Consider the following 13,272-nt stretch of genomic DNA (forward strand, 5'->3'; position numbering starts at 1 on the left):
GGTCATCTCTTATATAGCTTGCTCTGCTAGAACAGAATTCCCGATGCTATTTTTCGCTGAAGCAACCGATACACAAATTCGTAGAACATCACGCACAATTTATGAGAGCTACTGCCTGCCGACACACCGATTTTACTGAAGCGATATCGGTAAACACAGTTGCCTGAACTCGAAAAAGATTGTTCTATTTTAGATCAAATTCGATACGAACCACGCGTATTTCATCAGTCCTGTGAAATCGGATGTACGAAACTGATGCAGAATTAAAGCATGTCTTTTATATAGACTATTCCCTCGGAGCTATTTTTCTATTAAAGTCGGTAGCGTTTTGAATGATTCTCGTGAAAATTTAAAATTGCCTACAAAATTCGCAGTTTTGACCAGGTGGAATACATTTGGGGGGAGGGGGAGGGATATTTTTTTGCAGTGGGAGTGTATGATTTTCTGTCATCTACAAAGATGTGACTCTAATGTATTTGTCCTTCCCAAGAATCACCGCTGTGAGGAAATTTTTGTTTTCTCACGTACCGTGGAATGATAGACTTTAAAAACTCTACGTGCAGCACTTTCGTGAAGTTCCCTGATTTCGTGCAGGTGACAGTTACATTCTCTAAATTTATGAGTCAACTCGAAAACTCTGTTTTGAACAATGAGACAAATTTTATGGATGGTTCTTGCTTAAGTGGAAGAACGTCAGGTAGTATATTTCCTGATGCAGTTACAGAAAGCTCTGCTGTGAGCGAATAGCAAAATTTGATGAAATCCTTTTCCTGTGCACGGACAGTTTTCGCTCCTTTTTCTGCAAGAGATCTAATGTGCATCGGTTGCTACTGGCAGCCGGTTTCATCGGTGTCAGTTACATAACTGAAGTCTAAATTGGGTAACAGTTCTTACATCCTTATCTGGAATCGCCTGCGCAGTTGCTAATATTTCGTCCGTCGTTGTGAACTCCTTAGAGCGGTACAAATATTTGGAAAGAAAATCGCATTTGAAGAAAGTGATCGGTAATTATTGATTTATTAATGAATTTACTACGCTGAAAATAATTATTAGAGTAACTCTGCGTAACATATACTATTTAATGATTTTCTTTACGATTAGTTTGCAGAAATAGTACACAGACAGAATTTGTACCTATACTGCCAGCTGCCGCTGCGATGGGCTTGCTTTGTTGAAATGCTACTAACGTTATAGTAGTCGGAGGTACGCATAAAGATGCAAAATAAATATTCTCGGAAGCGTACAGCCACTGAGTCCAACATCAGCAGGGATAACGGCAGCGACGGGTCATATTATGGAAGCAATGAGACCTTGGTAGACCGTTGGAGAGAGCTGGAACCAAATCCGCACTCACAAGTCACCTAATTTCAGTAAATTCCACGGAGGGGAGCGATGAACTCTGACGCGACGTACAATCACGTTCAGTGTTCTATCGGGTTCAGAACTGGCGAGCTGCGGAGCCAGAACATCAACAGAGCTCCATCACAGTCCTGGCCTTGTGACATGGCACGTTATCCTGATGAAAAGTTCCGCTGCTGTCGGGAAACATAATATTCATGAAGGAGCGTACGTTGTCTGCAACTACACTCCTGGAAATGGAAAAAAGAACACATTGACACCGGTGCGTCAGACCCACCATACTTGCTCCGGACACTGCGAGAGGGCTGTACAAGCAATGATCACACGCACGGCACAGCGGACACACCAGGAACCGCGGTGTTGGCCGTCGAATGGCGCTAGCTGCGCAGCATTTGTGCACCGCCGCCGTCAGTGTCAGCCAGTTTGCCGTGGCATACGGAGCTCCATCGCAGTCTTTAACACTGGTAGCATGCCGCGACAGCGTGGACGTGAACCGTATGTGCAGTTGACGGACTTTGAGCGAGGGCGTATAGTGGGCATGCGGGAGGCCGGGTGGACGTACCGCCGAATTGCTCAACACGTGGGGCGTGAGGTCTCCACAGTACATCGATGTTGTCGCCAGTGGTCGGCGGAAGGTGCACGTGCCCGTCGACCTGGGACCGGACCGCAGCGACGCACGGATGCACGCCAAGACCGTAGGATCCTACGCAGTGCCGTAGGGGACCGCACCGCCACTTCCCAGCAAATTAGGGACACTGTTGCTCCTGGGGTATCGGCGAGGACCATTCGCAACCGTCTCCATGAAGCTGGGCTACGGTCCCGCACACCGTTAGGCCGTCTTCCGCTCACGCCCCAACATCGTGCAGCCCGCCTCCAGTGGTGTCGCGACAGGCGTGAATGGAGGGACGAATGGAGACGTGTCGTCTTCAGCGATGAGAGTCGCTTCTGCCTTGGTGCCAATGATGGTCGTATGCGTGTTTGGCACCGTGCAGGTGAGCGCCACAATCAGAACTGCATACGACCGAGGCACACAGGGCCAACACCCGGCATCATGGTGTGGGGAGCGATCTCCTACACTGGCCGTACACCACTGGTGATCGTCGAGGGGACACTGAATAGTGCACGGTACATCCAAACCGTCATCGAACCCATCGTTCTACCATTCCTATACCGGCAAGGGAACTTGCTGTTCCAACAGGACAATGCACGTCCGCATGTATCCCGTGCCACCCAACGTGCTCTAGAAGGTGTAAGTCAACTACCCTGGCCAGCAAGATCTCCGGATCTGTCCCCAATTGAGCATGTTTGGGACTGGGTGAAGCGTCGTCTCACGCGGTCTGCACGTCCAGCACGAACGCTGGTCCAACTGAGGCGCCAGGTGGAAATGGCATGGCAAGCCGTTCCACAGGACTACATCCAGCATCTCTACGATCGTCTCCATGGGAGAATAGCAGCCTGCATTGCTGCGAAAGTTGGATGTACACTGTACTAGTGCCGACATTGTGCATGCTCTGTTGCCTGTGTCTATGTGCCTGTGGTTCTGTCAGTGTGATCATGTGATGTATCTGACCCCAGGAATGTGTCAATAAAGTTTCCCCTTCCTGGGACAATGAATTCACGGTGTTCTTATTTCAATTTCCAGGAGTGTAGTATACGATACTCTTAGGCCTCATGGTACCTTGCACGAGCTCCACTGGATCCATGGATATCTACGTCAGGGTTCTTCGGGGAATAACGTAGAAGCCGCCAGCTTGTCTCTGTCCCGTAGTACAGCTTTCAAGCAGATGTTCCCTCGGAAGACGACGGATTCGCGCTCTCCCGTCGGCGTGATGAAGAAGATATCGGAATTCATCAGATCATGCAACGGTCTGCCACAGTGCCAAGGTCAAATGTTAATAGTCACGTAGCCATTTCAGTCGTAGTTGCCGATGTCGTGGTGTTAGCAATTGCACATGCATATATATTAGGCTGCAGAGGGCCATCGTTAGGAGTTTTCGGTGCACTGTGGGTTCAGACACACGTGTGTTCTGCCCAGCATTAAAGCCTGGTATTAGTTCTGCTTCATTTCGGTGACGATCTTGTTTTACCCTCCTGACCAGTCTACAACGTTCCACATCTGTAATGAGGAGTAGCCATTCAATCCCAAGGGGGCAGGACGTGGTTTCACCTTGGTTTCGCCACGTGTTTAAGGCACTCACCGCAGCACTTACCGAACAGCCGATAAGTCGTGCAGCTTCATAAATGCTCGTGAGGAGCCTGCAGGTCATCACAATTTACCATGGTCAAACTCAGATAGATTGCACGCCTTCCCATTTCTACACACGGGCGGCATGCTCACTGATGTCACAAGCACCGTGTGTGTCTGACTAACAGTTCTTCCTCTTCAGGTAATGCTGCTATCACCTCGACGGATTTATATCAGTAGTATGTCGGACGTCATAATGTTCTGCCTGATCAGTGTATATCCCGACTTATGTTCACGACAGCCTCAATGAGTGGATACACCGGCCGCGGTGGCCGAGCGTTTCTAGGCGCTTCAGTCCAGAACCACGCGGCTGCTACGCTCGCCGGTTCGAATCCTGCCTCGGACAAGGATGTCTGTGATGTCCTTAGGTTGCTCAGGTTAGAGCAGTTCTAAGTTTAGGGGACTGATGATCTCAGATGTTAAGTCCCACAGTGCTTAGCACCATTTGAACCATTTAAGCGGATCAAAATCATGGCATGAAAAACAAGTCCTTAGAACTGCAGTCACCTCCAGCTTGAACTACAGTTTGCACACACTGCGTGTTAAGCGACTCATTAGGCCGCTGGTGCACTTGGCTTATGTATGGATTGAAAACAGGCAAAATCACTAGTCGTCGGACCACATTACTCTCCTCCATTCAGTTGTTATATACACTCCTGGAAATTGAAATAAGAACACCGTGAATTCATTGTCCCAGGAAGGGGAAACTTTATTGACACATTCCTGGGGTCAGATACATCACATGATCACACTGACAGAACCACAGGCACATAGACACAGGCAACAGAGCATGCACAATGTCGGCACTAGTACAGTGTATATCCACCTTTCGCAGCAATGCAGGCTGCTATTCTCCCATGGAGACGATCGTAGAGATGCTGGATGTAGTCCTGTGGAACGGCTTGCCATGCCATTTCCACCTGGCGCCTCAGTTGGACCAGCGTTCGTGCTGGACGTGCAGACCGCGTGAGACGACGCTTCATCCAGTCCCAAACATGCTCAATGGGGGACAGATCCGGAGATCTTACTGGCCAGGGTAGTTGACTTACACCTTCTAGAGCACGTTGGGTGGCACGGGATACATGCGAACGTGCATTGTCCTGTTGGAACAGCAAGTTCCCTTGCCGGTCTAGGAATGGTATAACGATGGGTTCGATGACGGTTTGGATGTACCGTGCACTATTCAGTGTCCCCTCGACGATCACCAGTGGTGTACGGCCAGTGTAGGAGATCGCTCCCCACACCATGATGCCGGGTGTTGGCCCTGTGTGCCTCGGTCGTATGCAGTCCTGATTGTGGCGCTCACCTGCACGGCGCAAAACACGCATACGACCATCATTCGCACCAAGGCAGAAGCGACTCTCATCGCTGAAGACGACACGTCTCCATTCGTCCCTCCATTCACGCCTGTCGCGACACCACTGGAGGCGGGCTGCACGATGTTGGGGCGTGAGTGGAAGACGGCCTAACGGTGTGCGGGACCGTAGCCCAGCTTCATGGAGACGGTTGCGAATGGTCCTCGCCGATACCCCAGGAGCAACAGTGTCCCTAATTTGCTGGGAAGTAGCGGTGCGGTCCCCTACGGCACTGCGTAGGATCCTACGGTCTTGGCGTGCATCCGTGCGTCGCTGCGGTCCGGTCCCAGGTCGACGGGCACGTGCACCTTCCGCCGACCACTGGCGACAACATCGATGTACTGTGGAGACCTCACGCCCCACGTGTTGAGCAATTCGGCGGTACGTCCACCCGGCCTCCCGCATGCCCACTATACGCCCTCGCTCAAAGTCCGTCAACTGCACATACGGTTCACGTCCACGCTGTCGCGGCATGCTACCAGTGTTAAAGACTGCGATGGAGCTCCGTATGCCACGGCAAACTGGCTGACACTGACGGCGGCGGTGCACAAATGCTGCGCAGCTAGCGCCATTCGACGGCCAATACCGCGGTTCCCGGTGTGTCCGCTGTGCCGTGCGTGTGATCATTGCTTTTACAGCCCTCTCGCAGTGTCCGGAGCAAGTATGGTGGGTCTGACACACCGGTGTCAATGTGTTCTTTTTTCCATTTCCAGGAGTGTAGTTTTGTATTTTGCCCCGCTGAATTCGTGCAATTATTTATGCCGCTGCAATCAATGGACCTTTCGCGATGCACCAGACTCCTTATATCTAGTGCCTACATTTAAGTTCACATTATTCACACAGAAGTTGCTTGAAAGGACCTGCGTTCATCGACAGTTTCAATTCCTATCGGAATTTCAAAGCCGGCCGAAGTGGCCGTGCGGTTAAAGGCGCTACAGTCTGGAACCGCAAGACCGCTACGGTTGCAGGTTCGAATCCTGCCTCGGGCATGGATGTTTGTGATGTCCTTAGGTTAGTTAGGTTTAACTAGTTCTCAGTTCTAGGGGACTAATGACCTGAGCAGTTGAGTCCCATAGTGCTCAGAGCCATTTGAACCATTTTTGGAATTTCAAATGACTGTCATAGAAAAGGCGTTGCAGTCTTCCGCAGTCCTTGTCAGTTAGGATATTTTTCAGTATCATAGTTCACGCTGTGTGACACGGCAGCAAACGAAAACTAATTTCTATAATTCGTTCGATAGTATGCGTTTATACATCAACGAATCAGGCAATATGGTTGACGCGGTAGTCAGGGGCACATTCAAACACGATAGCTCCTTTATGTTATTTACGGATTTGGAGACGTCGACTGTCTTACCTAACGGACTGGCCCATACTGCTTGTTAGGGTTACAAGTAGGGGTATTTCTGTTGATGGCTGAGGACAGCGTGCTGAACAACACTACGTCAGTAGTTACTTCATAAGAAGAAAAATGGTTACAGCTGTTATGAGTAGCCTGTTTCTAGGTAGGTTAGTACCTCCAAGTATATATATAGCACAAGCAAGCCATTAATGTTTACTTCCCGTTTGGTAGAAGGTTAGGTACTGAAATGTGGATGCATGGACGCAAAACGGTGTATCTATACTGACAGGTGCAGTCACTTTGCAACTTTGCAAAGCAGTTAGGACAGTGCAGAAGACATCAGGTAGTGATGTTTTCGTAGGAAGATTGTTAGATGCAGAGAAAAAAATCACTGAGGTGGAGTACATATTAAGGTATCTGTACCTGTACCCCCACACTCTGTAAATGCCACTTCACTAAGATGACTTCCGTCAGCAGTTGTGGATCACACATGAGACTCGTACCAGCGGTCCAGGCAACCGGTGTACTCTTTTAAGAGGTTGACTAACATTTTCACTGGTGAGCTAGTATCAGAGGTCAGCAAGTAAGGGGCGTTTCATTGACTCGTTAAGTCATGTGAGACTATTCAAATGTGGGGGTCTGCTGACTGAGGAACGGCTGTATGTATGTTGAGAATCACTAGGGGAGAGGATAAGAAGTACATGAGACTAGGAGAGTTAATTAAGGTTGTAATGAAAATGAAAAGGCGTTAAATTGGACATTCAACAATTTGACTGAATGTTAGGTCCATCAGAGAAGTCCTCTGATGTATTCCAAGAAAGAAGAAAAAATCAGGGGTGAGCTAATGGATGTAGAGAAATGACATTAAGAGGCAAGCAGAGTCAATAAGAACAACTACGGCTGAAAATAAAAAGCGTGTAAAACTCTACAGGAGGTGCATATCCCATGCTGCATGTTGGCTACCTCATGGGGGTTCAAGTTCACATAACTGAATGAAAAGGATGCACAGAATTGGAGAAGCTTGAGAAACTATGTTTAAGGGGGGTTTTGGGTGTAGTTCTTGGTTGAACTAACGTCTTAAACAGGCCACGCTGAAGGGCTTTCTGAAAAGTAATACTACTGAATTTATGTTGTGAAAACTCTCAGATCTTTTTAAATAAAAGAAATAGTATTTCCCTTCTGCACCTTTATTCCTCACGTCTATATATTTATTTCTCAGTATAGTCACCCTGCCGACGAACACATATCTCCCAACGAGAGACCAGTTTGTTGATAGCGTCACTATAAAATGTTTTACTTTGTTGATGGAGTCACAACCTCACCCCTGCTCGCACCGTTTCATCACTATCAAAGAGAAGTCCTCGATGGTGTACTCTAAGTTTCGGAAACAGATGATTGCTACACCCGTGGTCTAGGGGTAGCGTCTTTCATTCATAATCCGGGTTCGAACCCCGCCACTGCCTAAATTTTGATAAATAATCAGCACTGGCGGCCGAAGACTTCCGTCATAAGAAGTCAGCCTCATTCTGCCAACGGCCTTGTCAAAGAGGGCGGAGGAGCGGATAGAGGTTCAGGGCACTCTCTTGTCCTAGGGGTAGGAAATTGGCCCTAAAGGCGGAAGAATCAGCAATAATCTACGACATGAGGATGCAGAAGGCAATGGAAACCACTGCATTAAAGACACGTAAAGTGTATCCACAGGACATGTGGCCTGTAATTGAAGAAGTGTCATGGTGATCTCTCCATTGGCAAAAGATTCCGGAATAGTTCCCTATTCGGCATTCGGATCTCCGGGAGGGGACTGCCGAGGGGGAGGTTACCATGAGAAAAAGATTGAATAATCAACGAAAGGATAACGTTCTACGAGTCGGGGCGTGGAATGTCAGGAGCTTGAACGTGGTAGGGAAACTAGAAAATCTGAAAAGGGAAATTCAAAGGCTCAATCTAGGTATAGTAGGGGTCAGTGAAGTGAAGTGGAAGGAAGACAAGGATTTCTGGTCAGAAGAGTATCGGGTAATATCAACAGCAGCAGAAAATGGAATAACACGTGTAGGATTCGTTATGAATAGGAAGGTAGGGCAGAGGGTGTGTTACTGTGAACAGTTCAGTGACCGGGTTGTTCTAATCAGAATCGACAGCAGACCAACACCGACAACGATAGTTCAGGTATACATGCCGACGTCGCAAGCTGAAGATGAACAGATAGAGAAAGTGTATGAGGATATTGAAAAGGTAATGCAGTATGTAAAGGGGGACGAAAATCTAATAGTCATGGGCGACTGGAATGCAGTTGTAGGGGAAGGAGTAGAAGAAAAGGTTACAGGAGAATATGGGCTTGGGACAAGGAATGAAAGAGGAGAAAGTCTAATTGAGTTCTGTATCAAGTTTCAGCTAGTAATAGCGAATACCCTGTTCAAGAATCACAAGAGGAGGAGGTATACTTGGAAAAGGCCGGGAGATACGGATTTCAATTAGATTACATCATGGTCAGACAGAGATTCCGAAATCAGATACTGGATTGTAAGGCGTACCCAGGAGCAGATATAGACTCAGATCACAATATGGTAGTGATGAAGAGTAGGCTGAAGTTCAAAGCATTAGTCAGGAAGAATCAATACGCAAAGAAGTGGGATACGGAAGTACTAAGGAATGACGAGATACGTTTGAAGTTCTCTAACGCTATAGATACAGCAATAAGGAATAGCGCAGTAGGCGGTACAGTTGAAGAGGAATGGACATCTCCAAAAAGGGCTATCACAGAAGCTGGGGAGGAAAACATAGGTACAAAGAAGGTAGTTGCGAAGAAATCATGGGTAACAGAAGAAATACTTCAGTTGATTGATGAGAGGAGGAAGTACAAACATGTTCCGGAAAAATCAGGAATACAGAAATACAAGTCGCTGAGGAATGAAATAAATAGGAAGTGCAGGGAAGCTAAGACGAAATGGCTGCAGGAAAAATGTGAAGACATCGAAAAAGATATGATTGTCGGAAGGACAGACTCAGCATACAGGAAAGTCAAAACAAACTTTGGTGACATTAAAAGCAACGGTGGTAACATTAAGAGTGCAACGGGAATTCCACTGTTAAATGCAGAGGAGAGAGCAGATAGGTGAAAAGAACACATTGAAAGCCTCTATGAGGGTGAACATTTGTCTGATGTGATAGAAGAAGAAACAGGAGTCGATTTAGAGGAGATAGGCGATCCAGTATTAGAATCGGAATTTAAAAGAGCTTTGGAGGACTTACGGTCAAATAAGGCAAAAGGGATAGATAACATTCCATCAGAATTTCTAAAATCATTGGGGGAAGTGGCAACAAAACGACTATTCACGTTGGTGTGTAGAATATATGAGTCTGGCGATATACCATCTGACTTTCGGAAAAGCATCATCCACACAATTCCGAAGACGGCAATAGCTGACAAGTGCGAGAATTATCGCACAATCAACTTAACAGCTCATGCATCGAAACTGCTTACAAGAATAATATACAGAAGAATGGAAAAGAAAATTGAGCATGCGCTAGCTGACGATCAGTTTGGCTTTAGGAAAAGTAAAGGGACGAGAGAGGCAATTCTGACGTTACGGCTAATAATGGAAGCAAGGCCAAAGAAAAATCAAGACACTTTCATAGGATTTGTCGACCTGGAAAAAGCGTTCGACAATATAAAATGGTGCAAGCTGTTCGAGATTCTGAAAAAAAGTAGGGGTAAGCTATAGGGAGAGACGGGTCATATACAATATGAGGGAATAATAAGAGTGGACGACCAAGAACGAAGTGCTCGTATTAAGAAGGGTGTAAGAGAAGGCTGTAGCCTTTCGCCCCTACTCTTCAATCTGTACATCGAGGAAGCAATGATGGAAATAAAAGAAAGGTTCAGGAGTGGAATTAAAATACAAGGTGAAAGGATATCAATGATACGATTCGCTGATGACATTGCTATCCTGAGTGAAAGTGAAGAATAATTAAATGATCTGCTGAACGGAATGAACAGTCTAATGAGTACACAGTATGGTTTGAGAGTAAATCGGAGAAAGACGAATGTAAAGAGAAGTAGTAGAAATGAGAACAGCGAGAAACTTAACATCAGGATTGATGGTCACGAAGTCAATGAAGTTAAGGAATTCTGCTACCTAGGCAGTAAAATAACCAATTACAGACGGAGCAAGGAGGACATCAAAAGCAGACTCGCTATGGCAATAAAGGCATTTCTGGCCAAGAGAAGTCTACTAATATCAAATACCGGCCTTAATTTGAGGAAGAAATTTCTGATGATGTACGTCTGGAGTACAGCATTGTATGGTAGTGAAACATGGACTCTGGGAAAACCGGAACAGAAGAGAATCGAAGCATTTGAGATGTGGTGCTATAGACGAATGTTGAAAATTAAATGAACTGATAAGATAAGGAATGAGGAGGTTCTACGCAGAATCGGAGAGGAAAGGAATATGTGGAAAACACTGATAAGGAGAAGGGACAGGATGATAGGACATCTGCTAAGACATGAGGGAATGACTTCCGTGGTACTAGAGGGAGCTGTAGAGGGCAAAAACTGTAGAGGAAGACAGAGATTGGAATACGTCAAGCAAATAATTGAGGACGTAGGTTGCAAGTGCTACTCTGAGATGAAGAGGTTAGCACAGGAAAGGAATTCGTGGCGGGCCACATCAAACTAGTCAGTAGACTGACGAAAAAAAAAAAAAAAGAGATCTGATTCGGCCTAGTCACGTGTGTGGTTGATGGCGTCGGATTGTTGTAAATGTCGCAGTGTTCGTGTGTGGTCTGGCATTGTAACGCTGAAGGAGATGGTGCTCCACATGTGGACGGCATTTTCAAATTCAAAACTCGATTACAGCTCGCTGTTTGTCACACAGAGGCACAGCGCCTTGTTACACTCTACTATTCGGAGTCCTCTAGCGGCAGAGTGCTCCAAATATGTAAGCATGGAGAATAAAGATCTGAAATGATAATACTGTTTTTTATGTAAACATTTTTAAGAGTTTTTGCATTAAAAATTCAGCAGCATTACTTTTCAACACTCCCTTGTAAGTACATACTGTATCTTATGATTGCAAAACCATTTTAAATAAGCTTATTTACTCATAGTAGCTGATAGTCGACATAGAGTACTTTATGATAAATAAACCATAAGCCAACAAACTGTTTCGAAATTTGTAATTCGAGCATACAAAACAAAGACTTTCTACGGTAGGGTTTAAGACAATTATGTCTTGTAACACTGGAGACACAACGAGATGCAATTTTAAAATCGGGGCAGCTTTTGACAGTGATCAGATGCATACAGGATGCTTGCGTTCAGTTACAGTCTCCATTTAAGCATGAATGGCTATTTTGTAACACTGAAATTGAAAATTTTACTTATTGGTACTATTCACTAATTTATGGAGGTAACATGTTCACTGTCTGACGCAGGCGTTGCCCACGCAGATGAATTACCGTACCTGTTCACTTCTGAGGCCGGTAAGGAAGACGAGATACCATCAGATTCTGTCGAGGCGAAGACCATCGCACGACTGACCCGATTATGGACAAACTTCGCTAAAACGGGGTAAGTACGCGGATATATCCACCACAAGTTAATAAACGCTTGCGCGAACAAATGGCGGGAAGATCAGTAGATGCCACTTCGTTAATAGATCCATACAACAACTCTTTGTGCATCTTTTTGGTGTGACCAGAAATGTCAAGCCTTATGTGCAATTATTTACAAATATCATGCTGTGCTGCAGCAAGTAGTAAGCTACTATCCACTTCCTAACAAAAGAGCTATATCTCACATTCACTGTAAACAATATAAACAGTTGAAATGTAGCAACAAAACTGAAACTTAAGTGCTGAGAGTTATTTGCGCACTAAACGAGGCGTCTCAGCAACTCATTGTTCAACGGAAGAAGTATGAACACAGATAATGCTATGAACCCAATGCCGTCTCTCACCACACGATATGAGGGCCGTGTACAATGAAGCAAGGAAACAAATGTGTGCGTTTCAGATTCCTCCCTTGCGACAAATGTTCCAAAATATGGTTCTTCTTGTTTTAAGCTTGCCTGTAAACTAAATTTTTAATGTACTGTGGTAATGCAGTATTTAAAATATTTCTAATTGTTTCGTTTCAGTAGTAATATTTAAATACTACATATTTCTATGAATAACGGTATTATTAAGTGACTCTGTATCTAATTCCGAATCAATTTATGACTCCAAAAGAATGATTCATCTGCAGAATTATTCTTCTGCGTGTGTTTCCCTACCTCCTCCTCTTGCGGAATGTTGCAATGTAGACAGAACTAATTTCCATTCCACGTTTTCCTTCTTTAATATCACTGTCCCATTACTATTCCTGAGCAAGTGGTCCTTATTTCCCTACTACTGTAAATTTTCTTTCATTTTTGCTGTATCTTTCATGCAAAGTCAGTTGCATTACACTCAATGAAGCGTGTAAATGACGCAGATGAAGTAAAAGAAATATCAGAGAAAACCGGTCGGAAATGCTGAATCGACAATGTAATGAAAGTTAGGGCCAGCCTATGCACAAAAGTAGATTTTCTGTCTTTCGTAGGGCTTGGCCTTTAACCGTTATACAGTCTGAGCACGTCTCCAGACATGACTCAAACTTTCACTGTCGCTGATATTTCCACCTATTACTACTACTTCCGAACCTCATGTTCTAACAACAATACAGCCAGAGGAACGGATAACAAGGTGAATGTCACATTATTCTGCCTTAGGGATATGCGTTAATTTAATTACAGCCACTGAAATGAAAGTCATTCCATATACTCATAATTGATTTAAACCTCATTGATACTAGTGGATTTAATTCGTTTGATGTATATCCACTGGCTGCATGTTCTATGGCCCTACATCGCATCTGTTCCTTCTGGCGGTCCTAATGCGCAATGAAGAACCTATGTTTGTTTGTTACGAAGTAATGAGCTAGAAGATCAC

The 13,272-nt window shown here is 45.5% G+C and overlaps 1 protein-coding gene across 1 annotated transcript in view; it reads left to right on the forward strand.

Moving 5' to 3' along the window:
- LOC126234480 (juvenile hormone esterase-like) overlaps window positions 1–13,272 on the forward strand; it is a 113,232-nt gene that overhangs the window by 96,914 nt on the left and 3,046 nt on the right. Inside the window, exon 9 of the mRNA XM_049943171.1 lies at window positions 11,737–11,872. Coding sequence (XP_049799128.1) covers window positions 11,737–11,872 — 136 coding nt within the window. The remainder of the gene's footprint in view (window positions 1–11,736; window positions 11,873–13,272) is intronic.

Source organism: Schistocerca nitens, chromosome 2 (assembly GCF_023898315.1).
Source record: "Schistocerca nitens isolate TAMUIC-IGC-003100 chromosome 2, iqSchNite1.1, whole genome shotgun sequence".
Lineage (NCBI taxonomy): Eukaryota > Metazoa > Arthropoda > Insecta > Orthoptera > Acrididae > Schistocerca > Schistocerca nitens.